The sequence below is a fragment of the Sceloporus undulatus genome, chromosome 3, assembly GCF_019175285.1.
Source record: "Sceloporus undulatus isolate JIND9_A2432 ecotype Alabama chromosome 3, SceUnd_v1.1, whole genome shotgun sequence".
Taxonomy (NCBI): domain Eukaryota; kingdom Metazoa; phylum Chordata; class Lepidosauria; order Squamata; family Phrynosomatidae; genus Sceloporus; species Sceloporus undulatus.
Window position 1 is genome coordinate 225,589,092 of NC_056524.1, and position 26,627 is coordinate 225,615,718.

Genomic DNA, 26,627 nt, shown 5'->3' on the forward strand with positions numbered 1-26,627 from the left:
GATTTAATAATGATAATAATAATGGTGATGATGATAGTGAGATAGATATTGTAGCACCTTTGAGTCTCACTGAAAGAAAAGTTGGCAGCATGAGCTTTCCTAGACTTAAGTGTATTTCCTCAGATGCATGGGAATTGTAGTTCATTGTGGCACCAGAGCTCTTTCTCACAAAACTACAATTCCCAGGGTTCCCTAGCACCGAGCCAGGGCAGTTAAAGCAGTCTCAAACTGGTTTATTTCTGCAGTGTGTCTTGGACCCAACTTAGGCTGCATCTTCAGACTCCAGAGACAATCCAATTTCATACTGTTTTTACTGCCATGGCCCAGTGCTATGAAATCCTGGGAACTGTAGTTTGTTGTCACACCAGTTTGCTGAGAGAGAAGGTTAAATGTCTCCGAAAACTAGAATTCCCAGGATTCCCTAGCACTGAGCCATGGCAATTAAAAGGGTGTCAAACTGGATTTATTTCTGCAGTGTGGTTGCAGCCGAACACGTTTCTATTTGGCACAAAGCTTCCCGAACCCCCTTCATGTCAAAATAAATATCTTAAAAGGACTGAAACATTCTTTGTTTGGTTCAATGGTGATTTTGAGAGTTGAAGTAAGTTACAATTATTTTTATTCAATTATGTTTACGTTTATTTGCAAAACATCTGCCATTTTAACATTATGGGAATTTTCTGGGAATTGTGACTGAATATTTTGTGTGATCTGGGGGGATTCAGCGGGTTTTGGACAAACATTTCCGGGAATTATCTTCCAGGCTTGTTGGCAACACTGATTGGAGCTCATCTCAAGCTCAGCATGGTTGGTTCTCGTGAGTACTTGGATGGGAGACCAGAAGAAGCAGTGATCTTTAGGGCTAGAAAAGATCCTAGAGTGAAATTTCAGAATTGAGAATAAATAGAGCGTGATGTGACTCACTGTGTGGCAGCTTCCTGTGCCCCTGTGTTTCTATAAGCTCAGGCTAATCACAGATGCAGAATATTTATTCCAGTCACTGCACACAACAGGTAGCCACATCTCTTAAGGCACAATACACCAGAAATTAGAGGGAAATGAATGTTGATGAGTAAATGAAAAGGGCACTCCAATCCAAAACAACCACTTGGACTAAAGCATCAAATGGATTTGGTTTTACATCATGCAAAGTAGCCATGGCTAGCCCTTTATAAAACAAGCTCTCTAGTTAAAGTTTACTATATTCCCTGTTGTCTAGCCGTTTGGCATAAAGAATGAGGGAAGAACAATTTATATAGTGGGACCTTCTTATTGCTGGGGTTTATTCCAGGATCCCCAGGGATAACAAAATCCGTGGATGCTCAAGTCCCATTAAATATAATGGCAGAGCAAAATGGTGTCCCTTATATAAAATGCAAACCCAAGGTTTGCTATTTGGAATTTATACTTTTTAAAAAATATTTTCAAGTTGTGGATGCTTGAATCTGTGCATTAAAAAATAAGTGGGTAAGGAGGGCTGACTACCTATTTATTCCAAGTTCTGCATTCCTGAAGAAGGTGAAGGTGGAGGAAGAGTGATCCAGGAAAATTTGGATAGAACAATTAGTTCAGGGGGAAATATGAGAAAAATATATAAATCACTAGTGAAATCTAGGCCTCACTTGGTAAATTTTTTTGGCAGGTGTGAACATAATTTTTCCATTTTTGCCCTTTCTGAGAGAAAGTAATTGAAAACTGGCTTTCAAAGATAATTTACCATTTGGAAACAATTCTGTTTTTTTTTAATTGTGTGTGTGTGTGCAGAAAACTCTTCTGTGCAGAAAAGAGTGTTTTCAGGAGGATAGTATCAGTGCTGTACATCCATCTATAAGAATATAGCTGGATGCTTCTTGGCTGCTCCCCTGCTCTTCACTAGCCAGTGGCCAGTATATTGGCAACGGGGAAGAGCAGCTAAAAGTTGGGGTTTGGGGGACAGTTTAGTCATTGTGTGTCAAGTAGAAAAATCGGATTTTTGAAATGGCCCAAACAGGATTTACATAGGTGTAAACTGAATTTATGACTTGAGCTATCAACAAGATACCAGCCCATGTCCAGGGAGGAACAGATGAAGAACTGAGTATGTTTAGCCAAGAGAAGACAAGATTGAAAAATGATACTCATCTTCAAATATTCAAAAGAGTGCCACATGGAACCTCATCTGGGGACAAAGGCAGGATATACATTGAATAAATAATTTTTTAAAAATATAGTGTTTGAACCACTGCATTCAAATTATATTATTTTAACTAAGCATTAAGAAGAACTTCTTGATGGTAAGAGCAGTCCAGTAGTAGAACAAACTACCTATTCCCTGTAGCATCTCCAGCTAAATCTTCCAGGTGAAAGATAGATTCTGTTTGTTGCAGGTTTATAAATATAGGTTGGATGAATGAATTCTGTCATTCTCCCCATGGATACTTATTATAGATCACTGTTAGCAAACCACCCTTCTCTTTAGCCTTTGCACTGGGTCCCTGTTACCAGTTGCAATCCCCTATTTCTTAAAACTATTTCACCACTTTAACCTGGCTAGTTCTCTGCTCTCGTATCCCAATGTGCTGAATACATCACATATAACAAAGTACCCCAAATGATTTTACAGAATAATATGTCTGAATTGAAAACATGTGTACACATAATATTCATAGATGCTTGTGTATATGTTATTCACATGTCAAGCATAGCCAATCACAATGTCGCCTGCAACCTATAGCCAGTGAATTCTGATGGTGTGCTGATTTAATAGGAACTATGAGAAGTAGGCCTAAATTCTGTGCTCCTTATATGAGCCCACTGTTTAATCCCCAGTTTTCAAAATACTGTTGCTTTTATCCTGGTACTTTCTTTCTCCCTACATCATCCAAGCCACTTTTCTCTGTTGCTTTCAATCACTTTTCATGCCTCATATTTTCCCCACAAAGTTGCTTCTAAATAATTATTCCCCTTTTTGTTTCTGATTACTGGCTGAAGCTTGTCTATGTTTACTGTTATCCTGATAGTAAATTCAGTTCATGTCATTGTGCGTCACTGTTTCAGTTATTGTGGAGGTCAGAATATAGATCTCACAGAATCCCCCCAATCCTGCCAGGAGCCCTCTCTTCATAGCTTTCTAGTGACATGTCTCTACAGGCAGAGACAGAACAATGGCATCATCTGCCAACACCTCTGAGGATCTAAATCATTGCTAAATGGCCATGGGGAGGGGATCAGCAGCTAAAAGGTGGGTTTTGGAGGGGTGAGAGGAGAGACTCCACCTGTAAACTATTAAGCTACATCCTATAATGCAGGATCTTGGCATACATGTATGTCCTGTTCAATAGTACTCTGGTTGTCTTGTCCTTTCCCATTTAGATTTTATGTCAGCTTTGTGTACAGTGCATCACAGCCTGAGCATAACATTTTTTGTTTAGTTGAAGCAATAAGTAAATGACTAGTTGGATGATGATGATGCTTCTTCTTCTAGCCAGATTACTAACAAAGTTTTACATGGATCTCAGAAGATACTGGGGATGGTTCTGGATAGAAGTTTCCATAGATAGTATGTTTCTTATAGCAAGGCTTCTAATCCCATTATTCTGGGGCAGGGAGTGGGGAGTTCATGGCTCAGGTCCACACTATTTGGCAGACCGTTTCTCCTGGTATGAACTGGCCCAGACTCAGAAATCCTCTGGAGAAGCCCTTCTCTCTGTCCCAACACCATCACAAGCACAGTTGGTGGGGACACGAGAGAGGGTCATCTCGGTGGCTGCCCCTAGACTCTGGAATTCCCTGCCCAGGGAGATCAAAATGGGTCCCTCCTTGATGGCCTTCCGCGAGCAGGTGAAGACCTACCTGTTCACACAAGCATTTAAGGAATTGCTATAAGGACAGGGTGGGATGTTGGACAATTTTAAAAATTTGTTATTTATAGTTTTATCTTTTTAAAATATGTTTTATTCTTTTAATAACTATCTTTTAATATTGTAATGATTTAATTCCTTTTTAATGTACTTATTATTTTATTGTACTATTTTTATTTTTAAATACTGTGAAGCAGCTCTGAGTCCTAGTCCTGGGAAAAGAGCGGGATACAAATAAATAAATAAATAAATTTTATTTTATTTTTTTATGTTTTTAATTGTACTGTTTTTAATGCTGTGAAGCCGCTCTGAATCCCACTTCTTGGTAAAGAACAGGATACAAATAAATATAATAAATAAATAAATAGTAGTTGAAACACTACACAGGGGTAGCATAAACTAGCCCAACCCTGCATGCCAATTGGCCACTGCATGAACAGAATGTTGAACTAGATAGGGCTTTGCTGTGATCAAACATGTTCCTCCGCTTCACATAAGGAATAGGGTTCCCCTTATAACCATATAGCCCTCATATCTTTTTAAACATGCAGGACTGGGGGACATTTGAACTCCCCGCTCCCTGCCCCAGAGTAATGGGATTAGAAGCCTTGCTATAAGAAACATTTGAATTTGAACTTCTGAAAGTTTTGGTGCTATAGGCTACATTTCAGAGGAAGAAACTGGCAAAACCACCTCTTGAGTATTCCTTGCCTAAGAAAACCCTATGAAACTCCAGGGGTCTCCATAAATCAATAGGCAACATGAAGGCGCGCACACACACATGTTTTAAACATCTATATGCTTTGAACATCCATAAGATTTGAATATTAAGTTTTGAACATCCATAAAAATTAAATTCTTTCTATGCATCTCTCTGTGACTCACTTAAACTCAAATTATGGAAATTCTTCCATGGTTTAAATTCAGAGTACAGTAGTTCTGATGCCTATTTCACCATAGCTCCAAACATTTAATTTGGAATATTTTTTACTTTGTAGCAGGCGTGTTATGAACTTGTTCAGAATACTTTTATTATAACATTTTTTGCATTTTTCATGTTGAAATGTAAATACAAACCCCGAAGTAATCAGATTTGTCAATACAGATGATGAAAATAATTTGAAATAATTATGAATGTTCGAAAGGTGTAAAATTTGTAATAAAGATTTTGTAAAGTGCTTATTTCTGTTCTGATTTATTTCATAGCAATCCATGTAATTATTCATCATTTGCTGTCCTTTTTGTCTTTCCAGTTCAATATGTTTGAATGTTTTAGGTAACAGACATTTAGAAATATTAGTTTAATCCATTTTGGCATTCTGAAAGCTCTCTGCTAGAAATTACCTTCTGAGCAATTCAGTTTGAATCATGTAAAATAAAGCACAACTTAGCTTGGAATTAACTCATTTATTAACTAGTTATATTATTAATATGCTAATTTTTTCTAGCAATTACCTCACACTCACTAGGTTGCCCAATTAAAATTGAAGTTTGAGCTATGGCTTAATGAATTGGATCACTAGAATACAGTGGGTCCTTCTCCATCTGTCACATTGAGTAAAATAGGAAAACCTGCTGCCTCAGGAGAAGAAATATTAGAATCCAAGGAAATGCATTGAATGACCCTTGTTATGCAGTTCATGACTCTGGCCACAAATTGTCTGCATGGGTGTTTTAACCTTAGTTCCCCTTGGGCTCACTGCATCCTCCTTCCATGATGCAGGGCAAAACCCCTGAACCGAGTCCATACTGTCTTCAGGATGTCTGGACCCAATTCAGGATTTCCTTGCACAAATAATACACCTTTCGCTGTGGGTTTTCAGGGACTTTTCAGGGATGATGGACCTTTTCAATCATGGTCCCCATTCATCACCTGCTGCTGTCACTGCAATCATGAATTGCTTTGAAATCAGAACAAGGTGCCTAAGCATCGATACTGTTATGACTTCAATAACACACTGGGCGACAAATTAGTATCATTCATGAGAAGTTGCCACCAATTATTGCCGGAGGAAATAAGTAAGGTAAGAGGTGAATTTGGGCCAGAATAGTCCAGGAGCAGTCTGGAATATTCTGGCAGGGATAGACAAGCCCTCTGTTGCTAAACAGGCTCTGTGTGGTTACTTTGGGAAGAAAGGGTGTGGGAGTGGGAGGGGTGACATGTTTCTGGAGTCCGCATCAGGGAAGGAGAACAGTTTATGGGAGACAAGAAGATCCAGAGCCTCTTTTCCCAAGTTGGGGTGGCTTTTTGTATGGATCTGTGACTGTCAGCAGTCACTCACTCTGAGGTGAGAATGACGTGCCCAGCCATATAATCATGGCTGGTTGCCTTGTTCTGGCCTCAGAAATGGCAGTGGACATTTGGGGTAGCTCAGCTGGTCACCTGTGCAGACAACTGCCCTGACGCAGGAATTGAGATGCACAGGAGGTTGGGGCAGCTCTGCAGTCAGGGTACTCCATGCTGAACCCGGAGTATTCTGGCCAGTGCAGACAAGGCCTAAGTGAAAAGTTTCCTCAAACCCCCCATTCTCATCACTTTGCATCATTAGTTCTCTCCTCACTATCCAATTTGCTAACCCAACCTCTTCCTCTTCCTGCTCCTCCTCTTTTTCTATTACTTTCTACAATTAGGGTAAAATGGATGCAGAGAAGAGTGTGGTTGTTAAATATCTGATAATTAAAACTGAAGATGCTTCAGATTGAATGTGGGATCCTTGGCTCTTACAAGCAAAATGTGTACTGAACTGCTTATTTTTGCAAATCATATTTCCTTATTGGGAATGGGAAAGCAGAAGAAATACAATGATTCAGTTTTGCAGAAAACAAATGTTCTCTACATACTCAGAGACTCTAGAAATTTTAGATAAAAGAATTCTCCACTCTTGGTTCACTGACTGATCTCTATAGCAAATCACCTGTTGCTGTATTTGGTGCCCTCTAGTGTCCTCTAACTGAAACAAGTGCCCCCCTTTATTGAATCAAGTTACTCTTGTTAACTTTTAACAAACAAGGGATTTGAAGAGTGAGTGAAGTGTACATGCTGTGGGAGTTTGAAGAAAAGACAGGGGCAAATGAATGGCAAACTAAATTTGAGGTTGTAAGATGAGATCTTATGACTTAGGACAATTATTTCCAGCCTGAAAGTCCCCGGACATGTTGAACTTTTGCCATTCCCAGGCAGCAATCACATTATTGACTTTGCAACACATATGGGATAAAGAGTTCTTTTAAGGAGCCAGTAAAGAAAAGGTATTTCCTTGGGTGGTCAACAGTTACAGCCACCCTCCCATTCTTTGTAAACACCAACATTAATGGCTAAAACAATGTGTTAATTATGGAGAACCAAGTTAATCAAACTATTTCAGTCATTATAGTAGTGAATTTTCCAATTGTGAACCTTTAACATTACTGAATTAATATTCAAATCTAAAGTTCCAATAAACAATCTTTACATGATCTTAGAACATCAGTTACTCATACTTTCAATCTGCTGTAGTTAATGGTGGGATATATTTGTAGTCCCATATCAAGTGCAAGAAACACATTTCCCACAAATACCTACTGATATTTCAGTGGCTTGTGCACAAGAGGTATTTTAAACAAACCATAATTCCCTAAATTCAGATGGAGTACTGTGTTTAGCAGCAAATATACCTAATCTTAAAGGTGCAAAAGAGAAGGCAGAGGACTCAAGTTTCTTCACGTAGGACAAAACCTTTTCTTATTGGGTCTGAACTAGTCCTATATGTTACTAAACCAGAAAAATAATGTCTGAAGTGATCAAATCTTGATTTCTGCCCTGCAGAAAGAATCCAGTTTGAGACCTCTTTAACTGCCCTGGTTCAATGTTAGGGAATTCTGGGAACTGTAGTGTTGTGTGAGACATTTAGCCTTCTCTGGCAGAGACCTCTGGCGCCACAGTAAACTACAGTCCCCAGGATTCCTTAGCACAGAGTCAGGGCAGTTAAAGCAGTCTCAAACTGGATTAATTCTGCAGTGTGTTTTGGGCCAAGGACATAATACCAGTTTAGGCTGATGTACTTACCAACTTGTTTTTCCAATGCCATTGCAATCTGTACTGCTGCATCAGGAGGTGGTGATTCAAATAAGAAAATGTTTTAATTCTACACCAGTCCACCACTTTTCTTCAGCAACACTTTACATTTCCATCATACATGTCAATAATATCCAAAGACTCTCTTAGTATGAAAGAGCTACTTGCCTGAATAGACCAACACTGATAAGCATCAGAAGCTCTGCATTTCTTGGACACAGTTAATGTTCAGGTTCATGTAGGAGCTTTCCAACAAATAACTCTGGATATGAAAAATAATCTAGTACACTGGGAGTCATTCTGTCTCAGTTCAATACATTGGAATCAACCTTCAGTTAAACCAAACGTGTAGAGCTCTTAGAAAAGCAGAATGTCTCAAGAAAATTCTGGCCACAGGTCTTTTAGTCAAGCAAACCTGGAAATAACTGAATACATCCCTAGAATATGCTGAATATCAAATCAACAACAGGCCCATTCTAGCAAATGGAATTTCATTTCACATTAATAATATATATTTTCCATTTAGTGGACCTCTGAGTAGGATGAGTTTCATAAAATGTATCTCAGTTAAGCAATACTGCATGAACATTTTCTGCCCATCAGTGCAGTTTGGTTGATACTGGATGTTCTTGGCTTACTCCTGACTCCAGAATTCACAGGAAATCCTAAACCTGAATGGCAAACAGGCTAATTAAAAATAATAATTGTAAGCCGCTCTGATAGCCTTTAGGGCTGAAGGGTGGGGTATAAGTACTCTAATAAAGAATAAATAAAAATAAGATATCTCAAAAAGGAAGAGAGCAATAATATTTAAAAAAAATTCCCTTCTGATACTCTTTCCCAAAATGCTCACCAAAAGACAATCTTATTAATTATCAATATAGTTACATCTTGTAAAAAATGTTCTCAGAAATATGTAGTTACGTTCATATACTTTTCAAAAAATTGAATGCTATTAGCCACTAGCCTATGATGCAAAATACATTCTTTTTCTATCTACCTTGTCTGTCTACCTATACCCACCCACAAGAGGGCATGAGCCAACAACACAAGCCATGGGAAGATTCCTCCTCCACCACTTAGTCAGTGCATAGCCATATAATTAGTGGGGGGGGGGGGAACTAAGAAGCTGCAATTATACCACCATAAGAGTAATATTAATTCTCTTATTCAGTTAAAAAATAATGGAATGGAATGTATAAGCCCAAATACCCTGAAGGCACCTGAAAAAAATCCCATCTGATCTGGAAAGCTAAGCAGTGTCAGCCCTGGGTAGTACTTGAATGGGAGCCCACCAACAAATACCAGGTGTTGTAGGCTAAATTTCAGAAGAATGAACTGGCAAAACCTCCTCTGCTAAAGAAAACCCTATGAAGCTCATGAGGTCGCCATAAGTTGACCACTGGGTCTAGAAACCCACTGGGTGACCTTGGACAAGTCACACTCCCAGCCACAGATTTCCCATGCAAATCCCATTATATGGTCGCCCTAAGATCACTATAAATTGGAAATGGCATGAAGGCACATAACAGCCAAGGAGGAATAAAGCAGCATCTATAAAATTGGTTATTTTAGTATGAACTTTCATGAATCTCATTCTGCTTCTTCTAACACACTGACTGAGTTAATCCAAACCTCAGGTATATTAATGGTTACACAGGGGTGGTAACAGATCATAGCAGGATATAAAAGGATGCTGTGTGTCACACTGGTCATAAACCTTCTGATAGTTGAGTAAGGTTATATTGGTCTGTCATGCTGATTCTTGGATAGCTAGGTGAGAAAGCACTAAAGCTGCTTGGAAAGGGTCAGTATTTTTGAGTTCAGAAGCTTTATTGGGGAGGATTGCTTTATTACAGACTAACCAGTATGCACATATATATCAATACATGTTGTATGCCAATCAACCATTGTCTCTGTTTATACTACTGCTAATGGACTGAAATTTGTGGATGCATCCCAGTTTGTGGACTTTGTCACACTATCTTCATTCTTGTCACAATCACAATGAAGGAAGTGCATACATACTGGTTTGGGAGCATTCCCTATCATACTTCCCTTCATTAATGCAACCAGCCTGTTGCTGGCCAGTCATGCTCTCTTCCACCCTTGTTTTTAACCCTGTCTGCCTGTGTGTGTGTGTGTGTGTGTGTGTGTGTGTGTGTGTCTTTGTTTTTTTTTCATTGCAATTCTAGAGTTATGCTAATGTGGTTTTAAAATAGAAAAAAGAAAAGAAAGTTTTATTTTTTAAAAAAATCCCAGCTGATGGAATAGCAAATGGGAGGGGAAGGGAGAAGGAGGAGGTCATATGATCCAGGAACTGTCACAGGCGTAACTTACTGCACCTATGGACTAGCACTATGGCAGCATGGTTGGGAGTTTATTGATCAGTTTTCCCTGTCAATGGCAATTGGCAAGGCAGCCACGATTGGAAGACAAGGCAATGATAAGACGGAGATGGCATTGTTCAATAGTCATCACCAAAGGTACTATTATCAAACTTTTATGGCGGTTTAAAAGCCACATATGATAAAGTCCTACATGTTTCTTTTTCCAAATAATCTTTAATTTTTTAAAAAAATAGATTGATTGATTGATTGATTGATTGATTGATTGTCTGAACACTACTCCTTTTAAGTGTTAAACTGTATATCCAGGAAGGCTGAAATACTCTACAACCTTTTTTCCCAAGAACTGCGATTTTTAATGTCAAGTTTGTGCCTGTTTCTTCTCTTATGTAGAGACTGTCCTTTTTTGTCCACTGTAGAATGGGCAGAGACTGTCCTGTTGAAGAGTGAGAAGGAACATTGCTGACATAGAATAATATATATCATATTGGACGACAAGTGAGTAAATGCACCTAGGTGACATTATTAGGACCTGTAATGATGCTATCACAGTAGATAGGGGAACAAAGTTGGCATCTGGATTGTGGCAGGGCCTTCCTTCTCCCTTCATTAACAGCAACACTATGTGTCCCATTGTGAGTATTTGTTTAAGGTTCACAACCTGTCTGTAAGCCAGTACAGGTCTGTCACCCAGAGTCTGTGAGAGGACAATGCTATTCTCCAGAATTGGTTGTAGCTTGTTGATAATCTATTTGAATGGTTTCAGTTCTTTTGTTTTCTCTGTTTGATCTCTGTTGTAATAGATTGCTCCTGAACACCAGTCTTGCCTTGTTGATTGGTGTTTCTTTATTTGCTGTCTTGATTGAGATATTGTAGTTTGAGAAATCCCTGCTGCGAATCCATCAGTTTTGAATCTCTGTCCTGTTGTTCTTGTGCTTGTGGAGCAGATGTGATTGAAGGACTTAGATTTAAACATTAGATTTGATAGTATGCTATAGTTGGAGGCATGTAAGTATGTGCCGTTGTTGTTAACTGCAAATCAACTCTGACTCATGGTGACCCTGTGAATGAGACATCTCCAAGACCCCCTGTCCTCCACTGCTCTGCTTAGGTCCTGTAGATTCCGGCTCATGATGTCCCTGATTAAGACTCAAAACAGACAGACCAAATAAACTGTTTTCCATCTGTATTCAGGGCGTAGTGTTTAGATGATGCATGCCCCAAGCGCAGCCAGAAACCACGCCAAAGCCACATCTTTTAAAAAGAACAGGGCCAAAAAGGAGTGGTAAAATATCTGATGCTTTGTATGTGTGTCTGTGTGTGCATGCACGTGTGTGCGTGTATATGTATGTGCATGCATGCATATGTTTTAATACAATTATTTCAATATTATGGTAACCATCCAGGATTCAGGTTCTGCCTAGAAACAGTGCTGCTCAGTTGCTTTATTAAATTACTTAATGCATATAAAATCTTAGTGTCTTTTATACTTCAAACTCCAGGGGACCAAATCCAACTGCTGCTCCCAAGCAGAGGAGACTCCTTAGGTCAGTGGAACTTCATAAGTGTTCACTTACCATGTACCCATCGATAAAGTGGCCCTAATCTGAGACTAGCAATTGAGATTAAGGAATTTAACACACATGACTTTTAAACAACTATTTGAACTGGAAAAATGTTTTTGTGGTACAATGATGCCCTTGACCCGTAGCTACTGTGTCCTTGAAGCAAGGCTGGGTCATCCCTTTTCATTGACAGGGGAAACCCATCAATGACCTAGCAATCACACAAGTCCCAAAATGCAAAACATTGCTTCTGGGCCAGTCCCTATATTGGCAGTCACATGGTGTCAATGTCTCCTCCTCTCCCCCGTCCTCCCTCCCCGTTACTATTACCAAGAAGGCCAAGTGCTTTATTATTATTTTTATTTCTTTTTTAAAAAAATAAAATAAAAATGGCAGTAGGAGAGTTCTAGAATTGCATTAAAAATGAAAAAAACAAAGCAAACAAAGGGTGCTGGCCTGGGGCATAGGTCAGGGAAGTAGCATTAAGAGGGCATATGGAAGTGAGTGTGATGGCTGAAGCAGACTCAATTGCACTATTGTGAAGACACGTGGTAATGGCCACTCTGAAACTGGCATATTTCTGGTATGTTTACTTAACACGATTGTGGTGAGAATGGGACCTGGTGCAGTTATGTCCTACAACATGATTTCCTGAAATTTTCTGATATTAGCTGCACCCCCATCATGTTTGGGTGATGTAATGCTGGCTACATAATATCCTATGGAAAATAAAGGACAATTTGCAGGTTCCATTACTGCAATATGTGGTGATAGCATAGTTTTTGTTTTACTTCTAGTTTAGGTTTTGGGAAATTCATGAACAACAATTAATATTAGGCATAGCTAGTGAAGTTTTCATGAATAGAAGCAGTGTTCCTATTTAGATAAACAACTTCCCACCCAGTTTGCAAACTTTATAAAGAATATGATTGGATGCTAATACTAGACACAAAATTACAATGGTTTAAGGGACCCCCCCCTCAAAAAAAAAGTATAAAGGACAAAAATGAAGACATCTAACTGAGAGGTGGAAGAGTTAAATTATGTTTCCTATATTGTTTGGGGATGGTAACCCTGAAAGCAACAACCTATACCCTGCATTCCTCAATGTCACACTAAGAAAAATTAATAACTGGAAACTTACTTCATTCAGTAACAAATATTTATAACAACATAAAGACTTAAAAATAGATACACAAATGATTATCTTCCCATTTTTCTTTTCTGAGAGAAATGGAATCTCCATAGATCTAATTAGCTCTGTAGTGTATCAAGTACAAGATTTTTTATAATGTGCATTTTGTTGATATTTTGCTACAGGTTTCAAATGATCTGCCAAGAAAGTAACATGGTTTGCAGGCTCATGGATTTGGTTTGGTGATGCTAGCCATTTTATACTAGCCTGTGGGGATTTAGTTATTGAAAATCTAGACTACAATTGTTTTCTGGATTCATAGACCGAAGTGTACATACTGTACTGTACAATTAAGGTATATTAAGACTGCTTTCAGGGGAAATTAAGAATAATTGGGAAAATTAGGAAGGTGAGTCACATAACAAGGATGGATTGCTACCAGGGAGGCCAAAAGAGTCCATGTTAAATTTATGTGACACAGCTAACAGGAGACTTCCACTGTTCAGGGACTCATGCTGTACTTATTTTCACATCAGTATATCTCAACTCAATCTTTAAACCTCTAGACATATGCCAGACTTGATCCTGGTCCTGAGCTTTGTGTGTGTTCTGTCTTCATATGCTATATTCTTCACATGAGTAGACATCATGCATGAGCTGTTAAATATGCACATCAGCAACCTGATGCAGCTATGGTTCCGTTCACATACTGCTGAATAGAATAGAATGGATTGAAATTTTTTTGTCGATTCAGGAGTTTAATAATGACCTTTTCCCTGTACATTATTGGCTATTTTTCTGTAGTTTTAATAGGCATGGCAAAACCAGTACAATCGAGCTCACCCTCCTCTCCCCTCTCCTTATTTCACATCTCCTCTCCTTGTGTATTGATGTGCAATTGCTCCAGGGAAGCCAGACAATATTGATCCTCAATCCACACTGTCACTTCCTAGTTTAGACTCAGGGTTGAAAAATTTACAGTTTCTGCAACTTCCATAGCCATGGTCCATGTTCATAGGAAGATTCTGGGAAATGTAGTTAAAATGTACATTTCCCAAACTCTAGGCTCTCCACAACACAACATTACAATAGTGACCATGCAAAATTTAATTTAGTAAAAAGAGAATAGTTACTTTGGATGGCTTATATGCAGATTTAAGTGCTCATGCATGAGATCCACTCATTTGAGAAATGACATGTTTGAGAAGACAACTAGTCAAGACTGAGCGTATGTCTGAATTCCAGCTACACACCAGATGCAGTATTCCTAATTCTACCTGGATGTCACCTGCAACAGCCCATGTCTGAGGTGGCATTTCTTTACTTTGGAGCTGGGGATCTGCTTCTTTATGAAAGATAACTTTTTCTGAAGTTTCTGGAGACCTCTGCAAATTTATAGAATCATAGAGTAACTTGGAAGAGATCACCAGGACAATGCAGTTCAGCCCACTGCCATGCAGGAATACACAACCAAAGCAAGGTTTGTTACTTTTTTCATTTATCATCACGCCAATTTCAGAATGAGTTAAACCTCTTGTCTGGATCCAGCTAGTTTTTGGTACAGCAAGTCAGAGTATAGCCAGCCAGACATTAGCTATTCCTGTAAAGGCCGACTATTCCAGATGAGCCCACATTCCCCACCCTTACTGTAAAGCCACTGGCTATTAGGGAAGAAAACTATCTAGAAAAGAAACCATTAAATTGTATATTGATCCACCAAACAACAGAAACAAATACCTCCTTTTGGTTTAAATATGTGATAGATAAATCATTTCATGAGAATCAAAATTAAGTATCATGCTTTGAATCCTAAATAAGTCAATGCTTCCCTCTTCTACAAATATATAAAATGGAAGTGGCAGAAAGAAAACAACCTTATTTTTTTCTATTACTTTTAATCTCTCTCTTTCTTATCTATCTATTTATCTGTACATTTTTCTATGAGCCATTTATCATCTAATCTGGCTGTTGTTCTAAATCACACATGCCATGAAAATTATCTAACTTTCTTATTAACAGTACATTTCTGCCCTTTTATTCCATCAACTAGTTTTGAATTGTCATCAAATGCCATTTTTTCCCCAACACAACAATCTTAAAATACTTAAGAAAGCAATGATATCTTGCTCTCTTATTCTCTGTAAATGTGTTGTCAAGCAGAATGTCAGGTGTTTTTGCCTACATACATTTGTGTTAGTGCTGCAAAGATGAACATTTCCAAAAATATACCTCATTTGTTATGCACTGGAGTTTGTACTTTTTTTAAAAAAAAAATCTAAATGATTAACTAGTTTTAGCTTATAACTCCTACTTATTACCAACTATCAAAACTGCTCCACATGATGGATCCCACTGTTATGACCCCAGGATGCAACTCCGCAGCTTTGTGGGATTAGGTTATATGTTGAGCAGAAGCAGCAGATCTCAGAATTAGCCCCAGATTGTCCCATTGCCCCAGAAATTCTAGTGTAAGAAGAGTCTGTTTTGCTGGGCTCTTTCTATATTGTCATTCTTAGTCTTCTCCAGTTCTAGCCCAGATGGCATGTCAAAACCACAGTCTTCCCTAGACTATTAAAAGTAATGCCTACTGAAACAGGCTAAGGCCTCTTGAAATAAAGACATTTTGACTGAGATGGCAAAGAGAGCTGGTCACACAGATGGAGCTGCAGCTCTGTTTAATGCTCAGTCTTTGCTTGCTCCTGAAGCTGCATTTGATTTCCTTTTTATGCTTCTTTAGCCTAAGCTTCGCATGGAACTATCCAAGGTGCTGACTCTGCCTTATCATAACCTGAATGATGCCTGGATTGATGTTGTCCAACTGAAATCTGAGCATGGACTTGATTTTTTTTTCTTCTTTTCTTTGCAGGAATCTGAACTTGTACCTAGTATTTCTCTACTCTTGCGAGACCCCATCTGCCTGGCACCACTGCCATAAACAGTAGACTTGGCAGTGCAACAAGCATAAAAATGAAGCTTTCTGGCAAAGTGAAGTAAGAAATTTTTTGTATAACACAATGTGAATTACCTTCACACTTCTACTGGACTCATTATTTAGATGTATTGTTGGATTTGAGTTTTTGGGGGGTGGATTGGTTTTTGACTGTCTGTTATAGAAGGGTTGAAATTATGTCCCCTGTTGAACATATAATGCTTACCTTAGAGAAATCAATGTTTACACATGGCATAGTCTGAGCAATTATTTCTTTCTCAGCTGTGCTGTGTTCACTTGAATGGCAGTGTTAAGTAGCAGTCTAAGGCCCTTAGTTTAAACAAATACATCAGACCTTGGCAGGGGCCTCCCATCAACAGTCTTGAGCTGGATCTGATTACTCAGGATGAAATCTCCATTTGCTAACCACACTGTTTATTTTCATGACAGATACATCTATTATTTTGTTTTTTGTTTTTGCATCTTCCATGTCTGTCATAACACTCCACCAAAAGTCAATATGTTAGCAGAAATATTAATATTTTTTTGCTCTTGGAATGAACACACTTGCCATTTAGTTAGGAGGGCTAATATATGGCCCAAGCCAGGAGGATGCTTCAACTTCATGAAGAATCATGATGGGGGGGAAATGATACCAATGGCAGGTTAGTATCTGTTTCTAAGAAGAAGAGCATCTGCATTCTGGCTTATCTCTCCTTGTTTTCATCTTCCATGGAATTCTCAGTATACCTCTTCTATTAGCACAAATACAAACTCAGAAGGATCAACTTATTCCATGCTTTTCTAGGTCCTCTGCTAAGTAGCAGTGGCAGGTGATGTCTTCCATGTCACTGGGGCAGTGAATGCACTGTGAATTGTAGTCGTTTGTCTATCCCCCAAATGTGTTAGTATTTTGAATAGCTCTAATAAATCTTAAATAATAAATAAGCAAAACTTAATGTGAATTGTCTACCTCACTGACATGGAAGGCACTAGTTGTCTTTGCTGAGTAGCCCATACCAATGTCTCTTCAAGACTGCTAGCCACAGCTATTAGCTTGTTGTGTTGTTGTTTGAAAACAGTGATATTTTGCTAATTCTAGAGAATCACCTTTTTCTACTAGATATGAACATCTGATACCAAAAGCATGACTATTTGGAAAACTGAATGTTGTGCCTAGGACAAAGACAGCTCTGTGTATAGAACAAAGACCTGAGGATTAACTGTGCCAAGGTGAGGAGAAAACAAAAAAAAAGAAAGATTCTTTAAAATTGCTAGATAGAATTTGTTTTTGCAGGAAATTTATTTTTGTAGTCAATATCATATAGAACTTGGGGCGGGGGGAAAGATAGGCACATACTTCTGGCTTGTTTTGTTTTTTTAAAGTTTGATTTGCTATAGTTCATTGGAGCCCATATATTAGGCACAAGATTTCTGGAGAGGGAATAAAGAGTCAGATTTATAGGTTTTACAAACTTGAAAGAAAAAAAACCAAAATGGCAAATCTTCTGCAGGAGAAGAAATCATTGAGGAAAGAATTGGGAAGTTTAAAAAAATTACTTAGCTCTCCTCTGCATGAATTAGCTGCCTTCTCTGAAAGCACAGAAGATTATATTGTAGAAATACTTGGGAAGAAGATGTTGGATGAGTAGATGGAAGAAAAAGGCAATAAGTGAGAAGTGATGGAATAATCACAGAATTATAGTTTCTCTTTTCAAATAAGTCAAATAAGTTATCAGAAATGATAGGTTAAAAGAAATGATAGGTTAAAAGAAAATGAAAGGTGACAGTTCTGCATAAGGAAGTATGTGCTTGGATATGAGAAGGAAAGGGCAGGAAATGGTTTCGCATGTATTTTCTTTTAAGTACCTTTGTATTTTGATGAAAAGTTCTCTTGGGATCATTTGAAATGTATGAGAAATCTGCATATGAATTTAACAAATGGTGCCATATCCTTAAGTAAAGGGCACTGTAGGTATAACTTTCCCCTCTGTGACTATGCAAACCCTAAGAAATAAGATGATAAGTCTTGTGCAGATACTTAGCACCTCTCTTGGAGAAGGAGCCACAAAAGTTGTATCTTTTTATCATGTAGTACAGTATATTCTAAAATGAGTAACTTTCTACAGGCTGATCAGCTATTTTTACTCTCAAACTAGAACTTTGAATATTAGTGGCAATTATATAGGCTTATGTAGAAGCTTCTGGGAGCAGAAAATGACCCTTTTGCTGAATTTTTGCAGTGGAGGATATCAGAGGATATGGGGTGCAAAAATGGCTTTGGAGACACATGTGGTCCATAGACCACACTTCAGCTCATTCTTGGTTTAGAGGAAGCCCCATGTGTGGAGATAAATCTCTCTCTGTCTCCCTCAAGAGATCCTAGGGCAGAAATTCTATGACAGAGATTCTTGGACATTATAAAAAAACAAAACCATATAGTAATAACAGTAATACTATTCAACTGGCAAACAAATCAATTAAAAATTAAATTGTAAAACAAACTAAAATGTAAAATGTTTAGGCAAAAAGGAAAGTTTTGGTTTCATGATAAAAATAAAGCAAGGTTGCAACCACTCATCCCTCACTTTTGATGGTATTTGAAAATGAGGATAGCACTATAGAGAGGGTCCTTTCTTTTGTAAGAGCATAAAGTACTTCTCCCATAGATGATACTCAAAGAAGAATCTCCTTAATGCAAGGACAGGATGATACAGGAGGAGACTGTATCAGATATTTAGGCCTCCTTCAATAGTTTTGAATGTGACAGCCAGCACTACAAATTGGGTCCAGACTACCATGCAATAAACACATTATGACTGTCTAACCTGCTATCAGACTATGGATCACTATGTTAAGGCTGTCTATCTCCCGGTGACAGAGCAACTGAAAATGTTAACAAGTGCTCTGAACAGCTTGCTGTGTCTAACCCTATGCCAGCATGGTGTAGTGGTCTAAGTGTTGGACTATGAATCTGGAGATCAGAGTTCAATTCTCCACGTGAGCATAAACCTCACAGGGTAACCTTGGGCAAGTCACACTCTCTCATCCTCAGAGGATGGCAATGGCAAACCCACTCTGAAGGAATGTGCCAAGAAAACCCTATGATAGATTTGCCTTAGGGCACCACAAATCAAAAATGGCTTTGGGGGAACACAACAACAACAAACTATAGATGGCTCTGCTACTGTGATGGCATCCCTGCATCTCCCCCACCACACCACACCCCACCATACAGAGAGTGATTGATAGGATTAAAAATTACATAGGAGAATGATCTAAACAGGTTTTCTGGAAATCAAATAAATATTCAGAAAACAGAAGGAATCAAATAGAAAGAAGGGAGGAGATAAATGTATTTAGTATTTGGTAAGTATTTTCATTTTATGTATGTTTGTCTGTTTGTTTTTAAGCTTTGTAAAAAAAAGTTAATGAACATTGTGTAAACAAAATAAAGAATAAGTAATCCTATATCATTATTAATCCTATTAATAATCCTTTGCAAGTGATTTGGTTGGGTCTGAACACAGCTTTTGTTTGTACTATACCCTGAAAAGTCCTGGTATTGTAATCCTACAGTGAAGCAGAAATATTTCTCATTTTCACTATATTGTCTAAGGTATCCAAATGCTTTAGGCCTGTCCAAGAGGGCAACTACTAATAGCCTCCCCTACTGTGCATTAGTTTGATTGATGGCAGCTGCAGATCATTGATCATGACTGTGTGTTCATGCAGTTTCATCTCCAAAAGGATAAATATTTGGTCTACTACTAAGCTTATTTTAAGAACCAGTAAGGTAGCTGTTCCTATTAGACTGAATCAAGAAATCCACAGAAAGATGATGCAGAACAGATACTATCCCTGCCCAATAAACAGCTGACTCCTATTTTACAGGGGATCTTTTAAAGTCACAATTTGACATTATATTTGCAATGTAAGATAAGTACATTTTTGCATGAACAGATCTGAAAGCTAATGTGAGAAAATGACTAGATCAGGTAATTAGGACATCTGCTGCCAGATGTTTACTGCTGTAGTGAGCTCTGCTGAACAAGCATATGTTAACGGTAAAGAGTGAGGCTGTCAACATTCAGAGTTGACTCTGAGGCAGCCGAGAGGCCATTGAACATAAAAGGTTATTCATGTTGATTTCTACTCAACTAACATATTACACAATAAAATACCTATGATCAATGCATACAGTATTATGCTTTAAAATAGTGACTAGCATCCTGCATCACAGTTACAGACTGATAACAGATTTCCGGAACATAAGTGCTTGTATTCACCTGTGGTATGTAGTCCCATTCATGGCACTATAACATGATCATAAATGCTTCCAACACCCACTTTAAACTCCTGGAAGCTGTGAGGTATGGCCAAAGGGTCTTTTTTGTCACACTATGCATAGTATAATGCTTAAAAATAGTGGCGGCACTCTGCATTGCAGTTACAGATCAATAACCTAGATTTCCAAATACATAAGTGCTTTGTATTCACCTGTGGTAGGTAGTCCCATTCATGGTACTATGGCATGATCATAAATGCCCCACAACACCCACATTAAACTCCCAGTATCTCTTACTTTCTCTTGTCACACTGTGTAAGGGCCACCTGCTGTATCTTTCTAAAGTGCCCAACTCAACCATGCCACAGACCTGCATCACTTGGAATGCCTCCCTGGATTTATGGTAGATGTTACAGCCAATCTTTAGATCGTTCATAGCTGCATACATTGCTATGAATGTAGTACATAATCTTTGCAATCGAGTTTAAATGGATTGACTATAAAATGCTGCCATATGTATCTAGGTTATCTGACCTGTTAAGTAATTTCTGTCATTTTCTCCCTCTCAAATAGTTAATTTTTACTCATTTCAGGTGAGGAACCTCTTTGAGGGCTAGGAAGAGAAATTCAGAGTGATCATAATTCTTTTCTAGAAAATACCTTCGATGTGTTTTTTGAATTCTGCAAAATTGAAAACACTGCCATCATATAAAATGTTGTCTCCTTTGTTCCCCTGGATAACCCCCACAGTGGGAGGGTTGTTAATATCTACAGAAACACACACCTACAGGTGGTGGATGGTCCTTCGCAGCTCATTTCATTTGAGAGGTGCATTGCAGTTAAAGCCTTCAAGAAAGGGCCTGATTGCGGAGGCTTCTTAAAAACATAATCACAGACCACTGCAACCCTGTTTTGAAACCTGGACAGTCAGGATTTTTTAAAAAAACATCAACATTTCTATGTTTTTTAAACAAAATAAGAATGTATATTATTATTTTAAAAAAACAATCTTCAGAATGTTTTGACACACAGACACACAAGATGCTTTGTCCAAAGTTAAAAGGTGTAAAATCAAAGGCATGGTTTGGGAGGAAAGGGGCAGAGATAAATAGTGCAAGCCTATGCATATCTATAGGCTATTTCCTCCTATGGAATGTTCAAATTGTACCAATCCATAGTAATGCTATTATTATATTAATGGAGCATGTCATAATGTAGCCATGCCATTGTATCTGTTCAATTTTAGATTGTATTTGCTCATGCAAACAAGTACAAATATCGTAAGGAGAAATATAACTAAGATACCACTTGTGAATCTCCAAAAGAGAATGAAGATTTGCCTAACAGCTGAATTTGTCCATTTGATATATAGAGAGATGCAAATTTGGAAATAATTACAATAATTTAAACATAAATCTTCCTCACCATAGCAATCAAGTCTGTAGCAGGTGACCTGTGTGCTTGCTCAGCTTGCTTTCTGGGTGATAACTAACTGTGGGCAATGTCCAGGTCCTCGTTTTGCCTTCTTTTGGATCTTCTCTTTAAACCAGACTTGGACGATCTTAATAAAGTAGGAACAAACGTCTATCCTCATGTTGTCTGTTGGAAAACACAAGCAATAATATGAGAAAAGTTTATTCACTTCCAGGAAATATTAGTGGCAGGAAAATTTTCCTATGTACATATTTATGACAAAATTCTAGACTTTATTGTTGTTGTAGAGCAAGGGGGCACATTTGTTTCTTATCTTGCTTTTATTCTACTTTTAGTTCTTATTTATCTTGTTCCTCTGAATACCTTTCCAGACATACTTAATCTCACCCCCTCAGTCTGTAGAGTATTGTCAGATAATGGCAAGTATATGAATTTTGGTCCTGTTTTGTTTTAATCTCTTTTATTCACACTTTTTTGGACTAACATTCACTTTAACACAAGGTTAGAAAATATGACAAGTAGATAAGTGTGATCTGCAGAGTCTTTGTTCTGCTTTTGTTACCAAAACAGCACTTCAGGCATTTCACAACCTACTGGAGGGTCCTTTTGTGACGTCTTTATTGATGATGATCGGTTAAGTCTGGTTCACCTTGTCTCCCATGGCACCCTGCAACTCATAAGAATAATGTGTTGAAAGCCGGTACTATGTGATTGAAAGGTTTTGATTTTCTAACTAATTTTATTGTCTGGTGTCACAATGGCTTTCTATTATGATCCATCATAGCACACTGTATTCATAGTTAAAAATTTGTTTTTATTTTGTGTTAATTATTACTGTAGCTTCAGGGTAGTGTACTGGAAACAATGTTGGGTCAAACGGTCTTTACAAAAAAAAAAAAAAGCGAGGAAATTCTCTGTGCCATCTACTAAGGGAACTTTTCAGTATTAGAAAAAGTGCTAAAACAGCATGGTTGAGGCAGCCCTTGGGGACAGGAAACTTCCCCCTCCCCTCCAAGACACTCAATTCAAGACATGGAAAAAGAATTACATTGGCAAGAAAAGAAGCCATCTTGCAGAGTGAATAAGTCAGACAACTATATTGTTTTACGTAAGTTCTTGAATATCAAACAACTTTTAATCTGCCTTCTGTGACATCTCATAAATATAAGGAACAACTGAACCACAGAGATTAACCAGTTTGTTAGGCTGGGTCTGTCTTCCATGGATAGTAAGATTGCTCACAGATTATGCTTCCATATGTTTTCATGGGTCCCACATGTCCATCACGACACAGTTCACCCCATTCAGCAATGGGCACAGTGTTTACATCACTTTGTTAGTATTCTCCTCTGCTCCATGTGACAAAGAACCCTCTTCTGAAATTAAAATTTGAAAGGAAGCTCTCTGGCCATATTGTATTATTAAGCTAACAGCCCCTTCTGCCAAAAATACGAAACAAAACAGAAAAACAAAGAAATGAGCAATGAGCAATGGACAATATTCCTTTCACCTGTAATAGTAATGTCCCCTTCTATGATAATGCTAAACCTCAGGGGGCTGTAAGCAGCAACAGATTGTATTACTTTTCAAAAGCAGTGCTATAAATTCTGAAAAATTCTCTAAAACAGGTGAGGGAATTTATAGTTTCACATGTGCAGCAAGCATATGGTTATTTTAGGCAGATAAATATTTTGGAGGACCTCCGCAGACTCAAGACATCGAAAGGTGTGGAGGAACTTCTGTTCCTTCCGGTTCTTTATTTTCTAAGAGCACCACATTCCCTGGTCTCCCAAGTAGAATCCTGCTTGCCTGCTGTGTGATTATAAGCAGCTCTCGTGTCAGTTTTTTACCTGACCCACCAACCCACCTTGAAATGAAACTGAACCCATATGCAGAGTATTGAGATATGCCACGGTTCTTAAATAGTGGGATAGAAGTGGGATTGCAACATAATTGCCCATTCCCAGTGAAAGCAAGATTTCTTACTGTTGAGAAGGCAATCATTCATCTTGGGCGGGAGAATGGACTTTAAAGGGTTTCACTGTACCTTCCCCCACTTCAATGAAAGCAAGACTCTTACTCCTGAGGACACAACCATTTCAGGAGAAGGAGATTTAAAGGAGTTTTCACTGCATACAGCCACTGCCAATGAAGGCAAGACTACACTTACTTGATCTCAGATAGCTACAAGTCAACGGAACAGTAGTGCGATAATATGCTTTAGCAACCTGTTATCAATTTGCAATTTCATGGTAATGGGAAAAGAATTGTTGCTATTTGGGGTGTTTAAAAAGCTGTTTTAGATGTTAATGGGTGTTAATGGGGAAAAATGTTGCTGTTTTGGGTGTTTAAAAAGCTGCAACAGCAAGCTTTGTGTGATAATCTCCAATTTCTCCAAGGCCTCTAAAGTTACCTGAGGGGTTGTCTAACAAGCAAAAACTTCATACTGACTTTGGAGTTTATCACACGAGAGGAATTTCTCTTAGGCGGGGTACAGGCCGCCGCCATAGGTCCGGGGGAGCCGGAGCCTTCACACGGCCCGACTCCCGCGCGGACCGAAAAAGAAGCTCCAAAATGGAGCTCTTTTTCCGTCGCGTTTGCGACGTAGCGAGGGCCAGGGGCGCACTCGCTACGTCACAAGCACGCGACGCGTACGGACTCAGCGTCCGATACACAAAATGGCGCCGGCCATGTAGAAGGGCCGGCGCCATCTTGTACGGACGGAGTCCGTACTAGGCCCAGGGGCTTCTAAAGAGACGCCCCTTTTTTAAAATGGGACGTCCGGAGGACGTCCCAAATGCCGGTGCAGAAAGCACCAAAATTTCAAATGAAAAAAATGTGGGGCCAAAATGCATTCAAGTGAATCACAGTTCAAGAAATTTACATGAATTCAAATTGTGTTCAAACTGACTTCCCATTGCCCGAAAATAGCTTGCCAAAGGTCCTTTGTTTCCAGTGCTGTTGGAACACACAACTTATGACCAGTTTCACAGTGACAGCATATTTTAGACATTAATAGGGATTTTAAAAACTCACTTTTACGCCTCAGTTTTAGGAAAAAACAGATTTTTTCACATCGAGAGGATCAGGGTGGAATTGGGGTAGATGGGCTAATTTGAGGGTGGGACTAGTGCAGCAGCATGATGTGTGTCACCGTTAAAAAAAACAACAGGCCATAGTAACGGAAGGTAGCAGGGCTTCTAAAATTGGGGCATAGTAGAATATAAACTTTTTTAACACGCAGTTGTCTCTCTGTATTTGCAGGAGTTGGAGTGCTGGGCATCCCTCACTCAGTTCATGCATTTGCTAGCTCACTCACTCACTCAGTTATGTCACTCAGCAGTGGCATTACTATGGGCATGCAAAGGGAGTGGACACCACTGCTCCTAAAAGATCTGCATCTGGGCAGAAACAGGCTGTGTCATTTGTCCGTGTCCCTTTACAATTCTGAAGAGATGGTGTGAGTGGGGTGAGGCTCTTCTCATGAAGAGAAAGGCAAAGCCCTAGATTTTTTTTAAAAAAAAATAATAATTAATTTTTTAAAAAATGTTTTAAATTTGTCTTTAAAAACACCACCTTCTACCAAATTGTCACTTTAACCATATGAAAGTATGTATATGTAAATGTATTTAGGCTATGCATATGATATTGTAATTTAAAGGTATAATTTTATTTTTTCTAGCTGTTTATGTCACAACTATCATGAATTAAATTCAGTGACATACAGGAATTATGATTTATGAGTAACATTAGTACAAAAACATTACTAAGGATTCTGTATGGGTGTGGTATGGGAGGAGGTCAATGGGTGTGTGTGTGTGGCACAATGAGTTACTGCACTAATTGGCACAAACTCTAGTGATCCCACTGTCACCTGTGGGGGGGAGGGAGAAGGAGGGGTAACCCAATCTACCATTAGTTCCATTAGCTCTGCTATACCATGGGGAATATCTCCTTCATTGCCATTGTTGGTAATAGAGCACTTTACCCATGTTGCTGCCACTCCCTCCCTAGCAGAGCCATGCTGGTGAAGTTGCTCTGAAGTCAAGCAATAGTGAGAGGGTAGCCCGATCTAACCCTCACGTTGATCTCATGTCTTGGTGATCTCCATCCTGTACATGCATATGTGCGCTCATCAGGAGACATTGTAATAATAATAATAATAATAATAATAATAATAATAATAATAATTTATATACCACCTTTCCAAAAGATCAAGGCAGTTTACAAAATTAAAAAAGCAAATCCATAAGATACAGTAAAATGCAATACAGTAATACAATAATAAAAACCAATACAAACATAAAATACAATACAACTCTAATACAATACAATACAAATAATTCCCTCCTCTCTCCTTTACATATATAACAAAATATCTAAATATAACAATGATAAAATATAAAATAAACCATTAAACATTCAAAGCAGAAGGAAGTGGTGATAATAGATATTAGATTCTTTATGCAGTGGACCCTTGCTATACGCTGGGTGTGATTCCAAGATCCCCCGTGGATACTTCAGTCCCATTAAATATAATGACATAGCAAAATGGTGTCCCTTGTAAAAAAATGGAAAATCAAGGTTTGATATTTGAAATTTATACTTTTTTTGAACATTTTCAAACTGTGGATGCTTGAATCCATGTACAGTATAAAAAATCTGTGTATAAGAAAGGCCAACTGTATTTAAAAGATGAGTGACTAATGTTGATTCTAAAGCCATTGTTATCATGGTGGTTGGAGCAAGGCAGTCTTGCTCCACCTGAGTCCTCCATTGCCTTTTGAGGATTGGGATATGGTGGGTGGAGCAAGGCATAAAAAATTCACATATTTTATATAAAACACATTTTAAAAAATATATGTCAACAAATAGTTGGGGGAAACTATTTAGACCTCCCTCTCTTAGTCATGATCATTCACTGGGATGCAAAGCAGGGGAAGAAGACTGGATGTGGGAGTCAACCAACGATACCGCAAACTGGGAAGATTGACAGGTAAACAATAAGGCTGATTGGTTTTGGAATTCTGGGAAG

General features: G+C 38.4%; 1 protein-coding gene across 1 annotated transcript in view; it reads left to right on the forward strand.

Moving 5' to 3' along the window:
* ST6GAL1 (ST6 beta-galactoside alpha-2,6-sialyltransferase 1) overlaps positions 1-17,103 on the forward strand; it is a 118,914-nt gene extending 101,811 nt beyond the window's left edge. Inside the window, exon 6 of the mRNA XM_042459232.1 lies at positions 15,808-17,103. Within this exon, the coding sequence (XP_042315166.1) occupies positions 15,808-15,815 (8 nt within the window). The 3' untranslated portion in view covers positions 15,816-17,103. The remainder of the gene's footprint in view (positions 1-15,807) is intronic.
* The last annotated feature ends 9,524 nt before the right edge of the window (positions 17,104-26,627 follow it).